We start from the raw sequence: 20,431 nt of genomic DNA on the forward strand, positions 1-20,431 counted from the left end.
TGCCTGGGGAGGAGGAAGGGCCATGGCAAACATTCTCCCCAGAATGTATGCTGAGGTTTGTTATTTGAACAAAATGATTCTGAAATACACCAAACCCTACCTCTTTGCTTTAGGAACAGTGTTCATGTTTCCCTCTCCAGTTGTTTGTAGCTGTCACCCTACCACAGCGGCTCCCATCTAAAGAAAGATGAAGCTTGCTTGCCCCTGTGTGTGTCAGCAGCCGCTGTCCTTCCTGAATGGCCGAGTCATGGTGTGGGACGTGCTGGCTCAGCTTGTAATCAGAGCTGTCATTGCATCACCACGGGAGCACCTCCAAGGTGCTGCAGAGACAGAATCACCCCTGTGTGGGGGGCAGGGGTCGCCATGTGACTGTCACCTTGCCCAGAGTATACTACACATGACAAGAGTCTTTTCACCATACCCACCATCAGAGAGGTGGAGAGGTCTGTAATACAAACTCACATGGCCTTCCCTGACCATCAAGGGAGGTGCTGGGATCTGCCCTTCAAACTGTTCCCTTCCCTTCTCCATACAAATATTCCTCATGGCAGTGTCAGTCCTGGGTGCCCAGGCCTTCTGTTCCTGCTTCCCTGCCCACAGCGACACCAGAGTCAAGGACCTGGGCCTCTCACCATGCACCCCTTGCAGGCAGGGGGTCAGGGTGTACCCTGGTTACCTTGATTGTACTGGGCTCTACCCTGTGAATTCCCTACAGGTCAGAAGCACGTGGAATGACTGAATCCCTGAACCTGTTTAATACCCTGGTTCCCTTGGGGGCTCCGTGGATCCCCTTGGTCCCCTTCTTGGGGCTTCAGCTTCCAGTACTGTCCTGAGCCCAGTGAGTCCTTAAAGTGCTCATATTTGCAGGACTTAAGACAAACCCTCTTTCTAGTTTCTCTACCTGTGGTCTAGTCCCACCATTCTGCCACCTGCACCCTGAGCCTGATGGTCTGTGAGTGCATTTCAGAGCCCTAAGTAGTCTCTGACTCACAGTATAGGGTCTTGCATGAGACCGGGCGGCACACCACTGACAGATATTTCTAGACCAAAGGCATCCATTTTGCTAATAGCCTAGTGATGGAGCTGAAGATAAAGATCTGTGAACATGGTGAGGCCACTGGCTCTGATGCAACCAAAAGGCAAAAAGCGGTTCAAACTGCCTGAGTCGCCAGCTTAGGGAAAAGGCATGAAGTGGTGCAGAGTTGAGGCACCTTCTCTGGCATCACTTTTAGAGGTGTCTCTGCAGTTCACTCTCCCATTAACCCATCTCCATCACTGAGGCCATTCTGCATTTCTTGCCCTGGTACCCTCACCACAAATTCTCCCCCCTCCCCTGCCTCACCTTTATTTTTTATTGTTTTTTTGCCTGAACTTTGTAGGGTTTGTCTCTGTTACTTGCAAGCAAATGACTCCTACTTGATACACTCTTCAAAAGAGAGTGTAGCACTACATGCTATAATACAACCAGAGATATCTCATCACCCCAGCCGGCAGAGGCTGCCCTCTTCTGCTCATTCTCTGGCACGTAGCTGTACAAACCCCTGGCAACCCCACAGGCAAGCTCTCCCCACATCACCCCACCCTTCTTATCCACACAGGTATGCATAAATGGTACACACTGTCAGTTATCGCTGAGCAACAAATGACCACTAACTTAAGCAGCTTAGAACAATGCACGTTTATTATCTCATTGTTTCTGTGGGTCACAAGTCCAGACAGAACTTAGCTAGCCCCTCTGCCTGGGTCTCACAAGGCTGCAGTCAAGGGTCACGTGGGTCTGGGGTGTCATCTGGAGGTCCGACTGGGGAAGGACCCACTCCTAAGCTCCCTCGGGATGTTGTCAGAAGTCACGTGCTTGTGCTTGTAGGACCACAGGTCTGAGAGCCTATGCTGATTGCTGACCGTGATCTAAGTGCTGCCTGCAGTTCTGATCATATGGGCTTCCGCAGGGAGGCTGCTACTTCAAGTCAACAAGGAGACCCCTAGAGTGAGTCTGCTGGCAAGACTGTGTCTGCGTGCTGTAATGCAATCCCAGACAGCATCTCATCACCCCTGCCATATTGTGTTGGTTAGAAGCCAATCACAGGCTCTGTCCACACTCAAGGGGAGGGGATTACACAAGAGCAAGACACCAGGAGGTGGGGATCACTGAGGGTCACCTTGGGGTCTACCCATCACCTACGTCAAAATGTCACCACAAATGACCCATCAGGATATACTTGAGCCAAATATATTTTGAAAAGAACAAAAACAAAAATTCATCAGAATTCTGTTTTTACCTTCTATATTTGTATTTGAATGCAGTTTTCATACATATCAATAAATTATATTTGGATGACCCAAAGTGTTTTTCATGTTATTTCATGGTAGAAACAGAATTCTTGCTTTCACCTAAGGATGTTTCGAATTGAAGCTGTGTCTTATAATGATTTCTATGTCTTCTTTAGGTGAATACCATGGGCTTACTCTTCCACACACTGACCTAGACCCTGGGGAACCAAGCTGAGCCACACAAACATAGTCTTGGCCTGCAGGAAGCTTGCAAACAGATACCTGGCAGCAGGGAGAGGCTGGGGGATGGGGAGGGGTGGACCATGGAAACACACGGGAGGAAGGTCCCTGTTGGTAGAGAGAGGAGTGGAGAAGTGGGCTCTCCAGGTGCTAGGAATGGCCTGTGAGGTGAGAGAGAGCACAGAAGTAGAGGGGGAGGTGGGCCACGGGCAAGGAGTGAGTCTGGCGAGGGAAGCAGGAGCTGGAGTGTGAAGGGTGTGAAGGGCCTTAGAGTCAACCGGGGAGCAGCGGGCTGTGGATGGAGGAGCAGAGTGACTGTCGGATTTGTACTTTAGATCCTTGTGGCTGTGGTGCTTGTTGGGAACAGCATTGTGGTGAGTCAAGCAGAAAGGCCCAAGCTAAGGCAGAACTTGGGACATGCAGCCGATCCCCTGATTTTCTTATGGCACAAGATTCCAGGGCACCAACTCAGGTCTGTTTCCCAGAGGTCATAGAGAGGTGCAAACTTCACAGTGAGAAAACCTTTGGGGACCAGCTATTTCTTCACCCAAAGCCATCAACAGTGAAAGGCAGGAGACAGAAGGCAGGTCCCATTCCTCCTGCTTGGAAGATGAGCCGGGGAAGAGTTCACCCAGCCCAGGAGATGTGTTTCCTGGAGGGCTGGGAGTCTCTGCTTGTCTCACCTTTTGGATTTGGCTGTTGATGTTACTTGATGGACAGAAAGAGTAAATGACTGCCTTTTGAGACAAGGAAGCCTTTACCCTTCTCTCTTTTTCCAGCTTCTAACCTTCATTCCCTTGTAAGAAGGGCTAGGGACTTCCCTGGTGGTCCAATGGTTGCGAATCCACCTTGTAATACAGGGGACTCAGATCCGATCCCTGGAAACTAAGCTCCCACATGCCACGGAGCGTCTAATACCCTGTGCTACAACTACTGAGCCTGCGAACCACAAACTAGAGAGTTCATGCACCTCAAGGAAAGATCCTGCGTGGCGGAATGAAGATCCCACCTGCTGAAACTAAGATCCGATGCCGTAAATAAATAGATAGATAAAAATAATAAAGGAAGGGCTAAATACTATGTTGAAGATGGCCCATTAACAGCTTTGACACCTAGTGGTAAACAAACAAAGCTTTATTATTTTTTTCTCCTTCATTAAAAAAATCGGAACATTGATAACAAATGAGAGCTCGGACCCTTGGGTTCACCCCCACGTTAAGCAAAGTAGCCCCAGAGAAATATGGCACAGCTGATGCAAATGATGAGGTTGAGGTCCAGAAGGGTTTTCACCAAGGGGTTTTCTTCCAGGGAAACTATGATCGGGTCCGCTCTGCTGGGTGCTTGCTCCTTGCCCTTGTTCTCCACCCCACAGAGCCACAAGATGGCTTTCACCACTTTGGACCGCTTTGTGGTCATGTCGCCTAAAAAGAACACAACAGATAAAGGTTGTAAGGGTGAGCTGTGTCTCCCAGACAAGAGGGAAGAGAGTCTCACCCAGTATGTTTCAGACACTGTGATAAAAACCTTATGTTCCTCTTCTGGAAGGTATTTGTTAATACCTCAATCCTGGAAGACTTGAATTCTGAAAGGTTGGTGTTTTCAGACTTTTCATGAAGTTTAGGTGCAGAATTTCAGATGAATTTCAGCCTCTTAGATAGAGGCTCAGACTAACTTGAGTGAAGCACAGAGCGGGTCAGCAGAGGCAGAGATGGGTTTAGGACCTGCTTGATCTGACTCCCTCTCTGTGTGTGGCACCACCTGCCAGAGGCTGAAGGGAGACAGGCACTCTTACAGGGAACTCTGTCTCTACTCAGAGCTGGGGCTGTGAAATCAACTGTGGATGGAGCCAGGCAGGTGGCCTATGGGAGTCAGAAGAGCTGATTTGCTTCTTACACACATCACCTCTACCAAGGAAGATTCTCTCATGTTTTCCTGAAGCACATGGCCTTCTGCATCTATCCTTGCGTTTCCCACTATAGGATGCCATGGGTTCATAGCCACAATTTTTTTTTAAGCCATTTGCTATTGTTTAGTCATCAAGTCATGTCCCACTCTTTACGACCCCATAGACTGTAGCCCTCCAGGTTCCTCTGTCCGTGGGATTTCCCAGGCAAGAATACTGGAGTGGGTAGCCATTTCCTCCAGGGGATCTTCCTGACCCAGGGATCGAACCTGAGTCTCCTGCATTGGCAGGCAGATTCTTTACCACTGAGCCATCAGGGAAGCTCCTTTAAAAGCCATGTGTGGTAATTAGTGACAACCACAGCCTTGGGGTCATGTAGGCAGAAGGGACTGCTGGGGACTTTGACTAACTGTGTATCCCAGGTCTAAGGACCAGCTGCTTCCCACCTCCAGGCAACTTTTGCCAGGCAGGCATATGGGCTCCGTGCTGCCAGACCTTCCAGTTGTTCAAAAGAAGGTGGAAATCTGAAATGTTATGCAATCTCCCTACTTTTAAATAATTCACATTAAAAGAGTAGGTGGCCTAAACCAAAATATGTCCGCAAGCTGAGAGTTTAAAACCAGTAGTTTAGAGAATGCCAGCTGTAACCCCAGCCTAGCACGTGGGGTTGCACGAGGATCAAATGAACTGTGTTTTAGCAGGCACTCAACAAACGTTGGCTCTCATTGCCCACCTGAAGCATCTATCGAAAGTTCCTAACCCTTTCAGTGGCCAGAGAGTGAGGGAAGACCAGACCCTGGGAATGAGGAGACGCTAAAATGCCACGTGTGCCGCTTTACTTGCTAGTGATATGATAGAAAAATGTCCTCTTAAACACATAATGCTTCTTGAGGTTCCTACTGCAACCTAGGAAAAAGGCAACTCACAGCTGTGGGTTTTGGACAGGTTTTCTTGAACCATCTCGAACTGGGTGTTGGTGCCGCTGGCCTCTGGTGTCCCGTTTTGAGAGAGGGTAAGAGGCGGTGGGGTTGCTGACGGCACCTGTTCCTTCTGGACCACGGGGTCATGGCGAGTAAACCAGGTCAAGCGACTGACCTATGGAGTAGAGAGGAACTGTGAGATGGGGGTGGGGTGGTGACGTTCATCCCTTTCTCCTACCTCCTTCCAACGCCAGGCTCAGCCTTCATGTCCAAGTCTCTTCCAGTCTCTCCCTCCCACTCCACCTTCCAACAAGCTTCAGCTCCCTGCACTCTTCAGAATCAATGGATGTTTCTCCCACTCATTCCCCATCTTTCTTTGAAAGCCCCAAATCTCTTGTGGGGATCTCACCCTCCCTCATTCTAATAAGAGCTTAACCCCAGCCCAGGGGTGTGTGGGACCCAGCGACCAGCATTCAGCTCATCCATTTCTCTGGCCACAGCAACTGGGTTGGTTCATGGGTGACCATGTGTCTTGGGCTGACTCCATCAATGGGCGTGAGCAGCTTCACTGGAAATGCTGGGACTAAAATGCTTATGCTTTTGCTTAATGAGACTAAGAGAGGATATATGCTAGAAGCTGCTGACCCCATTAGGGGCTGGAGAATAGGAATAGAGGCGAGAAGGGGCTTCCCTGGTGGTCCAGTGGTTAAAAGTCCACCTTCCAATGCAGGAGACACAGGTCAGGTAACTAAGATCCTGCATGCAACGGAGCAACTAAGCCCTCACACCACAACTACTGAACCTGTGCACCCTGGAGCCCACAAGCCACAACTAGAGAAGACCATGTGCCATAACACAGACCCAGTGCAGCCAAAATAAATAATAAAAAATTTAAAAAAAAAAAAAAGAAGAGGTGACCAATGGATTCAGATGGTCTTTTCTGAAATCAAGTTCCTCCAAAGACCGAACCCTGGACTTTTCAGCTTTTTGAAAATCAGTCCTGGTTTTCTGTTGCTAGCAGTGAAGGGTCTCAATGGCTATAGGTCATAGGCTATAGGTCAAACCCCAAAGTACCATTTCCTTGGAGGGCGGCTCTGTGAACCAGCTCACGGCACACACAGTGATCAGGGTGACCGAGGACAGGATCATAGAGAAGTAGAGGTAGTGGACATCCTTTACCACGGCTGGGCGCTCATCCAGCTGGTCACAGCGAGGCTGCACGTAAATGAAGTCCAGGATCAGCCTAACCAAGCCTAGGAGGAGGCCTAAGACGAGACCGAAGAAGGCACCCTGCAAAGCAGAGCAAAGCAAAGCTATCTTAGACACGTGCCTCCGGAAAGCTCAGCAAGCCCTTTCCAGAACTGGTCTTTATAATGACAGTCACTGCAGGGGTCGGTGATTCAAAAAGGGTGGGAGCTACTTATCTGCTTATCTTTTACATACAATTGATCCGCTACATGTAATTCCCTGTTAATTCAGCTTCCCTTTTGAAAGACAAAATGAATCAAAGTAGAAGCTTCATTGCTTGTTTTCAAAAAGCCAGGTCACATCCTCCCTGGATCTTTCTCCCCAGATCTCATTACCCGCCCCTCCCACACACACAATGACACCTGACATCCGCGTGTCCCCTCTCCAAGTCCCTCCTCTCCCATCCAATGGACTGAAGGGCTGATCCAGAGCTACCTTTTCATTGGCCCGCTTCCAGAAACATCCCATGATGAAGACCACAGCCACAGGTGGCTGTAGGTAGGAGCTGATGGACTGGATGTAGATGAAGAGCTGGCCACCCTGGCTGGCCTGGACCACAGGGATCCAGAGGATGGAGACCAACACCAGAAGCAACACAAACACCCTGGTTGGATGAGAGACCCACACCCCCCACATTAGTTTTGTCCTCCCTGGATACTTCTCTTTTTAACTTTCTGGAGGTAGAATTTATATACCATAAGATTCACCCATTATGAGTATGTAATCAAGTAATTTTGGTAAATTTATAGTCATGTAACCAACATCACAAATCAAGTTTTTGAATATACATCACTCCAAAAACATCCCCTCATGCCCATTTACAGTCTATTCTTGTTTCCAACCTAAAGAAGCACTTCTATCTCTGTGAAAGAAAATGGAATTGTTAGTTCCTCAGTCATGTCTGACTGTGATCCTATGGACTATACCCACCAGGCTCCTCTGTCCCTGGGATTTCCCAGGCAAGAATGCTGAAATGGGTTGCCATGCCCTCCTTCAGGGGATCTTCCTGACCCAGGAATCAAACCCAGGTCTCCTGCACTGCAGGCAGATTCTTTTCCACAAGTCACCAGGGAACCCCCTAGGGGCTTCTGTGTCTATAGGTTTGCTTTTCTGGACACGTCACATAAATGGCACACAATATATACAATGCATGGTCTTTTGCAGCTGGCTTCTTTCATTTAGCATGTTTTGAAGTTCATCAGATATGTATCAGTATTTCATTCCTTTTTATTGTTGAAAACATTCCGTTGAGTGGATATGCCAGTGTAACTATTGTTGAAAACATTCCGTTGAGTGGATACGCCGTTGTGTAACATTATTTATCCTTCACCTATAAGTGGACATTTAGATTCCTTCTACTTTCTGGCTCTTGTAAAAACTGCTGCTATGAACACTTGTATACATGTCTTTGTGCAGACATATGGTTTTATTTCTAGGAATGCAGTTGCTAGGTCATATGGTAAGTTTATATTTAACTTTTTAAGAAAATGCCAAACTGTTTTGAACAGTTGAACCATTATATATTAACACCTGCAATTCACAAGAATTCCAACTTCTCTGCCTCCCTATCTGCTGTTCAATTATAGCCATACTAGTGGGTGTACAGTGGTCTCTTGAAGTCATTTTCAATCTTTGTGAAAATTAGATTACAAAAAATTAGATTAGAAAATAGATTACAATCTCATTTTGAAGATTGTTCTAGATTACAGGGCCTTTGTCAAATATTTGGCTTGCAAATAGTTTCTCCCAATCTGTGGCTCATCTTCTCATTTGCTTTCTTTCCTTTTTTTTCTTTCCTATTTTCTTGGCCACCCTGCATGGCATGTGGGATCTTAGTTCCCTGATCAGAGATCGAACCTGAGCCCCTTGCATTGGAAGCTTGGAGTCTTAACCACTGGACCACCCAAGTCCCCTTCTTAGTTTCTTTTGAATTGAAAAAGTTTTGGGTTTTGATGAGGTCTAATTTAGCTCTCTTTCTTTTTTTTAACAGAATATGTTTTTGATGTCATAGTTAGTGGCTCAGTCCTGTTCCACTCTTTGTGACCCCATGGACTGTAGCCCAACAGGGCCCTCTGTCCATGGAATTCTCTAGGCAAGAATACTAGAGCAGGTTGCCATTTCCTTCTCCAGGGGATCTTTCCGACCCAGGGATCGAACCCTGGTCTCCTGCATTGCTGGTGGATTCTTCACTATCTGAGCTACCAGAGAAGCCTTTTGTTGTCATACCTTTCCCTCAACCATGGCTGAGACAGCCCTAGGAATGCACCTTCTTGAGAAGCAGAGCCCCGAGATGCTTGTTAGCATACCTTTTGCATAAAATGTGCATGCCACTCACTTCACTCATTTTCATTCCCTGCATTATGCTTCAGGAGTTGGCAGAAGACTTGGTAGAGAAACCTTCCCCCAAACCTCCAGAACACCCTCCTTGCTTTTACCTGGCTATCTCCTATTGACCCCTCAAATCCCAACCCAAGTTAGAGACTTTCCTCTGAAGCCCTAGTTCTGGCTCATCTGTCATAATACTCAATGTGGTTAAAACCACCTGTTTACTTATGCTTTTCTTATTCTAGCTCCAAGAAAGCAAAATGAGTCTTTTCTTTTCACTGTTATGTGCCCAGCACCTGGCAGATAGGAAGTGCTCTTGAATGAATGAATGCCTTACTCATCCACAGGGTCCTGGTGTCCTTCAGCTTGGCCATCAGAGTGGGGCTGAGCCAACCAGGAGAAGTCACTGTTTGGACTTTCCCTTTGAATGGCTCAGCTTTTTCCTCCCTGGGTTATCCTGACTTTTCAGACTCTTGCCCGGCCCCACCCAATAAGACTGTGAAAAGTGAAAGAAAGTGAAGTTGCTCAGTCGTGTCCAACTCTTTGCGACCCCATGGACTGTAGCCTACCAGGCTCCTCCATCCATGGGATCTTCTAGGCAAGAGTAACTGGAGTGTGTTGCCATTGCCTTCTCCAGGGGATCTTCCTGAGCCAGGAATCGAACCCAGGTCTCCCACATTGCAGGCAGACGCTTTACCGTCTGAGCCACCAGAGTAAAATCATACCTGCCCACAATCATGAGCTCCTTCTCAGATGCCCGAGGCCGGAGATGGTTCCAGAGGTCCATGGTGAAGATGGTGCTGGCACTGTTAAAGATGGAGGTGAGGGAAGACGTGAGCGCCGCCACCATCACAGCCATCATGAGCCCACGGAGCCCTGGGGGCAGAAGGGAGCTCTATGGGCCTTGGGCTTTTTTCTGCCTTCACTGTTGACCCCATTGCCCAGGTCTGCGGCCAACCAGTCCTGAGAGGTTCAATGCTGACAAGGCAGAACTCAGGGCTGGGAGCTGAGAGGAGGGACCCAGAGGTGGGTGGGGTACAGCCCCCTGCGTAGCCAGGGCCTGAGCTTCAGCTGGGGGCCCTCGCATCTTGTCCCCCACCTTGGATGGGAGCCCAGCCAGGGTCCTCCTTTCTCGGGGGGACTCAGCTGAAGGGTGATGGATCATTACCTGTAGGCAGGAGTTCCAGCACAAGTTTGGGATACGCGATGTCAGAGCAGCCGGCGGGGTTGCTACAGACCTTCCGGCAGATTTCTGGGTCTGCACAAGCCACTTCATCTGTGGAGGAAACAAGCCCAGAGATGGCTAGATGGACCCTCAGAGCCCTAGGCCCGGCCAAAACACAGCCCAGCGCCAGTCAGCACCAGGAGACAGGGCTACTGCATATAAGTGTAGAGCTCAATGAAATAAAAAGGACCCTGGACTTGATTAAGTGGTAAAGAATCTGCCTGTTTCCCAGTGGTAAAGAATCTGCCTGCCAAAAGAGACAAAGGATCAATCCCTAGCTCAGGAAGATCCCCTGGAGGAGGAAATGGCAACCCACTCCAGTATTTTTGACTGGGAAACCCCATGAACAGAGGAGCCTGGCGGGCTACAGTCCATCGGGTCACAATAAGTCGGACATGATTTAGCCACTAAACAACAAACTTGATAAACCATGGCCTTCTCACTTAACCATCCTGGACCTCAGTTGCTGTATCTGTGAAATTGGGACAGTAATGGAACTTTGCTTCCTAAGATTACAGTGAGGACTGAGAAGGTGCACGTTAACACATGTAGCCCAGAGTCTGAGGCATGGGAAGTGCTGAGTTCATTTCAACTACTTTTATTGAAACCTCAATAAAGCTGACACCTCACAGCCAGTCTCGGCACCCTGTTCTACATCAGGTTCCTTAACTCTCTAAAAAGGACACAAGCAATTCACCTCTTTACCTAAGTTTATTGGAAGTGCAAAGGAGAATGCCATCATTTGACACAAGGCAAATATTTTTAAAATTCCTCTTTTCCCCATCTCCTTCCCAATAGCACATATAGTTCAACAGCTGTTCCTCATTTTAGACTCATAAAAACTCTACCCACTTGGAAGTTTTCTCACCTCCTCTTTCTCCATTTCTGTATCAATTCTTTTCTCTCCCAAGCAGCATCCTGATTTTCTAATGTAAATCCATCCAGAATTCCTGGCACCTCTAGTTCTTCATCTCTACCTGTTATCGTGATGAACACATCCAAAGCATACAAGCATAGACCTCTTGCTTACAAGATAGAAAGAGATAAAAAAAAAATTATACTAATGTGTGGTACTGATAGGGACAGAGTAAAGGGACAAAGTAGACGATTAAATAGTTAATCCCACTAGGGGACTGTATGCAAAAATATATATATAGGGGAGCCTTGTAAGTTAATGATTACTCAAGGGAGCAGGTTTGCTCAACCACAAAACCAAGAAGGCTGGCTTAGCAACAAAATCATGCAACAGAAGCACGGGACCTGCCCCCAAACAATAAAACGATGGTGACACGGGACCCACAGCCTGCCCAGTGAGCTCAGTAAGTTACTGATTCCTAAGACATGCTCTCTGCACACATGAAAAACAATAATCTGTGAACCTAGCTTGACCCTGTAGGGACGAGAAATGTCCCCTGCACAACCTGGAGAAGGAGCTGATGTTGGAAGCAAGAAAGTCTACTGAAGAAAGACAAAGAAGTTCCTCTCCCACCCCCTACTTTTCCTTTGATTATGAAACTGTAGCCCAGTAAATTCTCGGGGCATGGCACCCCCTCGCCCACCTGCTTGTAAGACTTACAACTGTTCTATTCTAAGAAATCACTTCTCATCCATCACTTTGCTTCTCACAGAATTCTTTCTGTGCTGAGACATAAAGGACTGTAGTACCGGGAGCTCTTTGGAGCCCCCCTGAAAGGCCACTATACAATTTCAGTGCAGACTATCTGCTCAATACACTTTTGTTGGGAAGAGGCTCGCTATCTCATTATTAGTGTTACCTTCAGAGAGGGGAAGGGACCTGATTATAGTCACCCAGCAAGGTCATGATGGAGACAAGTCTCGCAACTCCCGATCCAAAGTTTCAGGGAAGGCCCAGAGTGTAGGTAGTCTCAGTGGTCTGGCACGTGTTTGAATGAGAGCTTTCTTGTTACTTTCTGTCTTCCTCAGCTCCTCGTATCTGAGCTGAGCTATGCTCCTCACCACCTTCTCCATGCCAAAACATCACCACTCACGCCTGCTGGAGCACTTGTAAATCCTCATATCTCTTTTGCCAGCTGGATCTATTAATAGGGGTAACTCCCATAAACAGCTCCAAGACCCTCCCTCTGTCTTTCTTCCTCATTCTGATGGGTGACCCTCTGTCTTTCTTCCTCATTCTGATGGGTGACACTGCCTTCCAGCCCACATCCGATGGCAAGTGACAACTACCCCCAAGACTCAGTTTAGGGGTGGGCTTGGAGCCCATCACTGCCCACGCCCATCTCCTCCCAGGTTCTGATGCAATACCAATTTCATGATGAACGTGTAGTTGAAGCCTCAAATTCACAAGTGGCCTCAAACGCAGATGCTTGACAGGGTTACAGCAGGCAGGTAGCTAGGTATGAGCAGGGAAATGGGAGCAGGGGCCAGGTGGCAGGAAATCTTGTAAACATCTTGTAAATGTCTTGTAAACAGTGAGGCAGATGAAGGAAAGCAGGAAACTCCATGTTGACCAGAAAACTACATATTTTAGGTGATAGGGTTCAGGTAACAAAGAAAGCTGGGGAAAGGCAGGAATCTCCTGCCTCCAAAGGCAACCTTTTGCTTAGTATGTTCTTATTACAATAAAATTGGCCTTACAGATAAGCACCCACCATGCACTGATGCCATGACACTTCTGATTTAAGCTGAATAGGGACAAAAACCCCTCCTCCCCTTGGGAAAATGGAACTGGGGTTAAAATCAGGGAATACAAACTCCAAACTCCTCCTTCCTCAGGGAATAGTCTACCCCTTCATTTGTATGAAGCCCCTCAACACCAATGATAAAGAATCCCAGGGTGGCGGCTCCTCACCTGTCTGCCCACTGTCCCCTTTGCTTAAATAAACTCTCACTTTATCTTCCCAAACTCTCTGAGTTGTCTCTGAAATCTTTCGGGACAAAGAACCTTAAATTCACTGGCAGCAATGTTATCGCCAGATGAGGTTAAATGCCTGGTCTTTATAATTTTATCTGGGTTAAAACTATCAGTTTAATAAATGTGAACATTTAAAGTACATCACGACTTTAAAACCTAGTACTGTTGATTCTTTTCTTCAATTAAAAATTTTTATTGAAGTATGGTTGTATAATACAGACACTTATAATGTTTCAGGTGTACAGCAAAGTGATTCAGTTATATTTATATATATATATATACACATATATTATTTTTGAGATTCTTTCATTTATTGATTATTAGAAAATATTGACTATAGTTCCCTGTAGATCCTTGGTGTTTACCTATAGTAGTGTGTATCTATTAATCCCAAATCCCTAATTTATCCCTCCCTGCCCTCTAATATTTTTTATTGTTCTTTTTGCCACACTGCACAGCTTGCAAGGTTTTAGTTCCCCGACCAGGGATAGAACCTGGGTCCCCTGCAGTGGAAGCACAGAGTCCTAATCACTGGATTGCCAGGGAGATCCCAATTCTTCATTTTCTTTTTTAAGGTAGTATACGACCTAAGAAATGGAAATCACCCCAGACCGCTTCATCCATTAGGAAGCCCAAGAACTAACTGGTCTTTGTAAAATTTCTCCACTCACAGCTATGTCTTCTCAAAGCCGGGACCCTTCCCTCCACTTACATCCACGAGTGATAAAGGGTGCTGTGGCCACAATTAATAATACTAATAACAGGGGATTTCCCTGGTGGTCCAGTGGCTAAGACTCCACGCTCACAAAATAGGGGGTCCAGGTTCAATCTCTGGTTGCTGAACTAGATCCCACAGGCCACAGCTAAGAGCTGGCATGTTGCAACAAAGATCAAAGATGCCATAATTAAGACCCAGCGCAGCCAAATAAATAAATAAATATATTTTAAAATAATAATAATAACAATTGCTATGGAACAAAAGTAGATGCCTCCAGAACTCTGATTCAGTTTAGACAAAATTCAGATTGCAGACCAAAAATGATATTTGACAGGAAGTATTAAGAAGGAACAATCTTTTTGAGAAAAATGCTTTTGAGAGGTCAAAGTTCTTGGCTTGTTTATGGTTTGTCTGAGGAAGCTTTGGAGAAAGTTAGAAAATAGTCACATTCCTGTGGCCAGAAGGTGGTAGGGAACCTCCCAGGTGGGGCAAAGATCTTGTTTACATTCACATGTTATGAGTTCAAACTCTTAGTGTCCAAAAACTCCTGTCTTCAAGGGACACCAAGAAGGAGCAAGACTCCCTCTGAAATAATTCATTTAACAACCAAGTTTTTGTTTAACCCTCTAGGAATGCAAGCTTCAACCATGAAACATGTGACACAAAGTTTATAATGCATGTTTAGGGCAGAAAATTATGTTTGTTCATTCGGGCTGAAAAATATGCTCGTCACAAGGAAACTATTTGGCTCAGCTTAAGTTATAAATGAAATCGACAGCCTTGCGATCGTTAACCCACCATTCACTAATATCTGCTCAAGTGTCTTGGGTGAATTAATCAACCGTTTCATACGTTGAGTGGATTCCCTTGTCAGATCCTATGATGATGCTTGAAATAAAGGATGGCTCTAGCAGAGTCCAGTCCAAACACAGCACCAAAACTCCTTCTTCCAAAATGCCAGCATTCATAGAAGTTGTACTGTGACGCAGATGCTGCAAATTAACACTCTACACATACCTTCTCATGTAATTTTCATAACTCTGTGAAAACATTGCTATTATACCAATTTTTAAAATATTTATTTATTTGGCTGTCCCGGGTCTTAATTGTGGCACGTAGCATCTTCATTGTGCCATGGGGTTGTGGTGCATGGACTCTAATTGTGGTAGGGGGGCTCAGTTGCTCCATGGCATGTGGGATCTTAGTTCCCCGACCAGGGATCGAACCTGCATTGCAAGGCAGATTCTTAACCACTGCATCACCAGGGAAGTCCCTAGTACACCTATTTTAAAGACAAGCAAATTGAGACCCACAGAGGCTAAATAACATCCCCAAATCATAAAGCTAGGATCATGGCTAGGACTCAAAACCTTAGTTTATTCCAAAGCTTAGGTGGAGATGATTGGTTTGTAAACAGGTACATTTCTAGACTCTTGGGTTTCATTGTTTTGAGGGTCATTTTGCTTCTTTCTTGGTTTCTACCAGTGTTCCTTAATGAGTGGGTATTGTTTTTCAGATGGACTAAGTGGAAGAGGATGTTGTCCAGGCTCATGAGAGCCCAGGATCAGAGCATCCTTTGAGGCAGTACTGGACCCATCTGAAGATTCAGCAGGGAGCTGCTGGGGCTGAGACGGAGAGAAGAGTGGAAATGGGTAGGAACGGTGGCTTGGCCCAGCCCCTGGCCCTTTAGACCAGGGATTCTCCACCTTCTGTTGGGCCCCATCCCCAAAGACCTGGATTCGATAGGTCTTGGATGAGGTCTGAAAAGTTTGCCTTTCTAGCAAGTTCCAAGGCCACTCTGATGCTGCTGGACTGGGGATCACACTTTGAGAAGCTCTGATCAAGACCTTCAAATCCACCATGCCCACCTCACCATCTCCACCCTGCCTCACTCTCTCAAATTCATTTCTCACTTATTGCTGGTACCATAGGCTAGAGTGTTTTGATATCTATTTTCTTTTACTTTTTCATGAGGACCAGACTCATCTGAGATGTTACAACTCCCTAGGGTCATGGAATGTGGCATTATGTTTCATTTAATAATCATCACTGATTGGCTGACTGCTATGAGTGAGGATCAGGGTCTTGTTATGGATCTTCCAGATATAGATCCAAAGCTTAAGATGTGATTTCCTGAGAGAAACAGTAGCCTGATTAAGAGACAGGTTTTGGAAGTAGATGCACCTGTCTACAGGTACAGGTATAGAGATCACCAGTTCCTGACATCACAATGACTCCCAATAACATTTTCCACTCCTAGGCCTGTTTAATCTCCATGCTGAAAACCTCATCCCTCTACCAAGTTTTTTTATAGATAAGGCAAATACTTTAGAGGTTTGATACCCCAGTTTTGTTAAGAAAAGTACCCCACCAAGGGTTCTATGCTTTCCTTGTGGCATATTAAAAAGCAGAGATATTACTTTGCCAACAGAGGTCCAACCAGTCAGAGCTATGGTTTTCCCAGTAGTCACATATGGATGTGAGAGTTGGACTATAAAGAAAGCTGAGGGCCAAAGAATTGATGCTTTTGAACTGTGGTGTTGGAGAAGACTCTTGAGAGTCCCTTGGACAGCAAGGAGATCAAACCAGTTAATCCTAAAGTAAATCAGTTCTGAATATTCATTGGAAGGATTGATGCTGAAGCTGAAATTCCAATACTTTGGCCACCTGACGGGAAGAAACGACCCATTGGAAAAGACCCTGATGCTGGAAAAGATTGAAGACAGGAGGAGAAGATTGAAGGCACAACAGAGGATGAGATGGCTGGATGGCATCACCGACTCAATGAACATGAGTTTGAGCAAGCTCCGGGAGTTGGTCATGGACAGGGAAGCCTGGCGTGCTGCAGTCCATGGGGGTCACAAAGAGTCGGACACGACTGAGCGACTGAACTGAACTGAACTGAAGGGTTCCATTGGGCTGAAGTTGCCAAACCACTGAAGTGTGAGGGGTGCCCTCACGTGAGATTTCAGGGAGCTGGCATCTGGGACAAGATTTAGCCTAGTTTGTGGTTTTAAATATACATGTGTAGTTGAGGGACTTCCCTAGTGGTCCAGTGGCTATCACTCCACACTCCCAAAGCAGGGACCTGGGTTCAATCCCTGGTAAGGGATCTAGATCCCACATGCCACAACCAAGTGTTCACATGCCTCAACAAAGATCAAAGCTCTCAAGTGCTTGCAACTAAGGCCTGGTGCAGTCAACTAAATAACTAAAATGTATAGTTGAGAGTGCAAAAAATAAATAAATAAAATAAAATGTATAGTTGAGGCAAAGCCCTGGATAGGTCTCCACTCTGTTAGGCCTGGGACATCTATAGGACATGCCCATTGAACCAATATTGGGAAACAGCACAGAGTCAGTAGATACTGGAATGGAGATGCCTCAGTGGAATCACAAGGAAGGGACACCAGTCTCACTCTCATGGGGCAGTCGGTAATATGTTTAGAACACTTTACTGGGTCTGAGACTCATAGAAAATCTCTCCTCCCAGCTGTCTTCTTACCTGGAAAGAGGACACGGCTGACCATACCCGGGAACACCATGATGAAAAGGGGTAGCACCTTCAGGTATGCGGCCATCAGAGAGCCCCCTTTGGCGTGGGACAGGTTCTTGGCAGCCAGAGTCCGCTGAACAATCACCTGGGAAACAGTGGGGTGGTTGAAGTTGAGATGACTTTCTCTTAAAGCAAATTAGATGTGCGTGGCTTCTTGGTAGGCATATAGACTCAGGAGCCTAGTGGATCTGGCTTCTCCAAAGAAGCATCTCTTTTATTCTCAATCCGTGTGGCCCAGTGGTCCAGCCGCAGGAGCTACACCAAGGCAGAGAAAGCAAGAACTGGAAGGAGGATAGAAGAGAAAGAGAGGTTCTGAGATACTTCCACCAACAGGATTGGTGTATCTGGGCTTATAGTTACTGCATACTGGTACACCTAGGTCTTAGCCTGACCCCCTTCTCTCTGATGGGAGGCATAAGGTAGGTCTTATCAAGATTTATCACTTTAGAACAGATTGGTAGTTGCCAGAGACAAAGGGTGGGGGTGGGCAAAATGGGTGAAGGGAGTCAAAAAGCACAAATTTTAGTTATAAAAGAAGTCCTAGGGATGTAATGTACTGCATGGTGACTATAGTTAATACTGGGTCGCCTATCTTTAAGTTGCTAAGAGATGATCTTAAAAGTTCTCATTACACTAAAAAAGGTCTCATCACAAGAGAAATAGTGAAACTATGTATGGTGATGAAAAATAACTACATTTACTTTGGTGATGATTTTGCAATATACCCAAATTTTGAATAGCAAAAAAAGATTTATCCATTCAAAGGGAATGACATGCTGTCGAGTGTTTTTTGAGTGGAAAGACCGGTCCCTGCTCCAGCCTTCAGATGGCATCTACATGAGCTCAGAATTTTCTCTACTATTTCCTGAGGTTTGGGGTCTTGAAGCCTCTGGAGAAGTTGCAGAGACCTTGGTGAATTGTTGTTTAGTGGCTAAGTCATGTCTGACTCTTTGTGATCCTATGGACTGTAGCTGACCAGGCTCCTCTGTCCATGAGATTTCCCAGACAAGAATACTGGAGTGGATTGCCATTCCTTTCTTCAGGGGAGCTTTCCAACCCAGGGATCAAACCCATGTCTCCTGCATGGGCAGGCGGATTCTTTACCACTGAGCCATCTACCAGAGCTTTTATAAGTTGGTTCTGTGAACAGTAGACAAGAGGAGTGAAATGTCATTACCACCATTAACGGTGGTGAGCAGGACAAAGCTGGAATCCTTCCCATTTTTAAAAAGCATTCATCATTGGCACAGGCTTGCTGGAGTGTCCTGCTTCTTCTTTTGAAACCCACCCCCTCTCCACATGGCTATCCTGTCTTCTTGGGCACAGATCCTGCCTGATCCAGGGGTAGGCACGGGACCCAAGCCTGGCCAACCAGAGCCCTTCCACAGGGTTTTTGGATTTGGGACTTTGCGAGTTGTCAGTCTCTTTCCACTGGACCTCGATGAGAAACAATGAAGTCTGCAGGTAAGAAATAAAGACCATGGAGAAGGATACCAGAGTATGTTCCAGGAGTTTCTGAAGGCTAGTACACCTTCCTGCAGTTCGTAATCCATGAGGTAATAAATTCCCCACCCTTTTCCTAAGCTGGTTTAAACTTGATGTGTGTGTTTTTTTTTTTCCTGTGACTTGCAAACAAGTGTTTCCTCAACTGCATAGATTATTATTATTTATTTGGATGCTGTCAATGAATGAGTCTAAAACATGGAATCAGCTTATTTGAGGAGAGGTGGGGGAACAGTGAGGCTCGAGCTGGGAACTTGGATGTCTTTGTCTAGAAGCTGATTTAACTGTTACCTGTTGTTTCTCATAACTCCAAACATACACCCATTGGGCTTTCTAGAATACTTAAGAATGTGGTAGTTACATGTAACAATATAGCATCTATAGGATACTTTTTTTTAATGGCTTCATTAAGATGCCAAAGGGGCATCCCCAGTAGCTCAGTGATAAGAATCCGCCTGCAATGTAGGAGGCACAGGAGACTCAGGTTCGATCCCTGGATTGGGAAGATCCCCTGGAGAAGGAAATGGCAACCCACTCCAGTATTCTTACCTGGAGAATTCCATGGACAGAGGAGCCTGGTGGGCTATGGTCCCTGGGGTCATAAAGAGTCAGACACGACAGAGTAAGTGAACGCAGTCGCTCGAAAGTGCCAAATTAGGCATTCGAGCTTCAATCCTTGTCAGTCCATCTGGAAGCAGATAGGAGGGTTTATAGCTTTGGAAAACCTAGCCCTTGTGATGGCAGGTTCAAAGCTGTGACTGAAAGAATGTTGGTTTTTATTTATTCCCATGAAGTGGAGCCTCCAGAGGGGAATTTAAGAGGCAGCTGAGTAAGTTTTAAGAGCGTTGTGCTGCTCAAAACCCCACAAGCCCTGTGAAGAGTGTGTGGCCCTGTATGACAACCCCCAGACCCAAGTAATGGAGCAGAGCTCATAGAAATGTTATGAACATGAATGAGCTAATACATAGGAAATGCTTCAATCAATTACTGGTAAATGGCACAGTGATCAACAAATGGTTAAGTGTCATTATTGATTGTGATTTGCCCTTCTGTCTCTGCACAGAAAGATCTAAAACACGCTCTCAATCCGTGCACCGTGCATGCCACTTTGCCTTTCTTCTGCTCTAAAGTGAGCTACACACAGAGCTGACCAAACACGTGCTTCTCCTAGGGCAGCGCCAGCACAAGGAACTAACACATAACACAGCCTTTGGGGGCCACAGAATCCAGCTCAGCAGCAACAAGACCGAGAGCCGTGGGGTCCAAAGAAGGCTTGGTTTTCTGGGCCCTCTCGCCCTCCCTGGCGTCCAGAAGATGATCGAGTCATCCTGGATTAAGTCCCCAGGCTCTTGAACAATACGAGGTGGGTCGAAGGTGGGCTTCAAGGGATGTACACTGAAATCCCAGCTAGTGAGGGGGTGAGGCATCTCAAGGAAATATTCGTATTGATTAATAAATATAAGCTGGTGACCTGTGTCAAGAGCAGTAGCATAAAACCATAGCAAAAAGGTAAATGATTTTAACAGTTTATTAAATGCCCCTGCAACAGAAAGGACTATGAGCAAATTCCCAGTGCTTCTGTCTTTTACAATTATTAGTAATCCCACTAATGAGAAAACAGAGGCTGAA

The 20,431-nt window shown here is 46.2% G+C and overlaps 1 protein-coding gene across 2 annotated transcripts in view; it reads right to left on the bottom strand.

Moving 5' to 3' along the window:
• Positions 1–3,627: 3,627 nt before the first annotated feature.
• The window catches only part of SLC5A11 (solute carrier family 5 member 11), a 57,387-nt gene continuing 40,583 nt past the window's right edge, over positions 3,628–20,431 (bottom strand). Inside the window, exons 10-16 of one of the 2 annotated variants that reach the window (XR_015154614.1) lie at positions 17,249–17,384; positions 10,076–10,183; positions 9,633–9,713; positions 7,018–7,186; positions 6,409–6,624; positions 5,341–5,509; positions 3,628–3,932 (exon numbers count right to left, since the gene is read on the bottom strand). Coding sequence is in view for 1 of the 2 variants with exons in the window: in XM_086375270.1 (XP_086231396.1) it covers positions 3,727–3,932; positions 5,341–5,509; positions 6,409–6,624; positions 7,018–7,186; positions 9,633–9,783; positions 10,076–10,183; positions 17,249–17,384 (1,155 nt within the window). In the remaining variant the exon portion in view is untranslated. Of the gene's footprint in view, positions 3,933–5,340; positions 5,510–6,408; positions 6,625–7,017; positions 7,187–9,632; positions 9,784–10,075; positions 10,184–17,248; positions 17,385–20,431 lie in introns of both variants that reach the window. The other variant, XM_086375270.1, reaches the window with a different exon arrangement.

This window comes from Bos grunniens, chromosome 25 (assembly GCF_055505025.1).
Source record: "Bos grunniens cultivar Pamir isolate PY7600 chromosome 25, Bosgru_T2T1.0, whole genome shotgun sequence".
Taxonomy (NCBI): domain Eukaryota; kingdom Metazoa; phylum Chordata; class Mammalia; order Artiodactyla; family Bovidae; genus Bos; species Bos grunniens.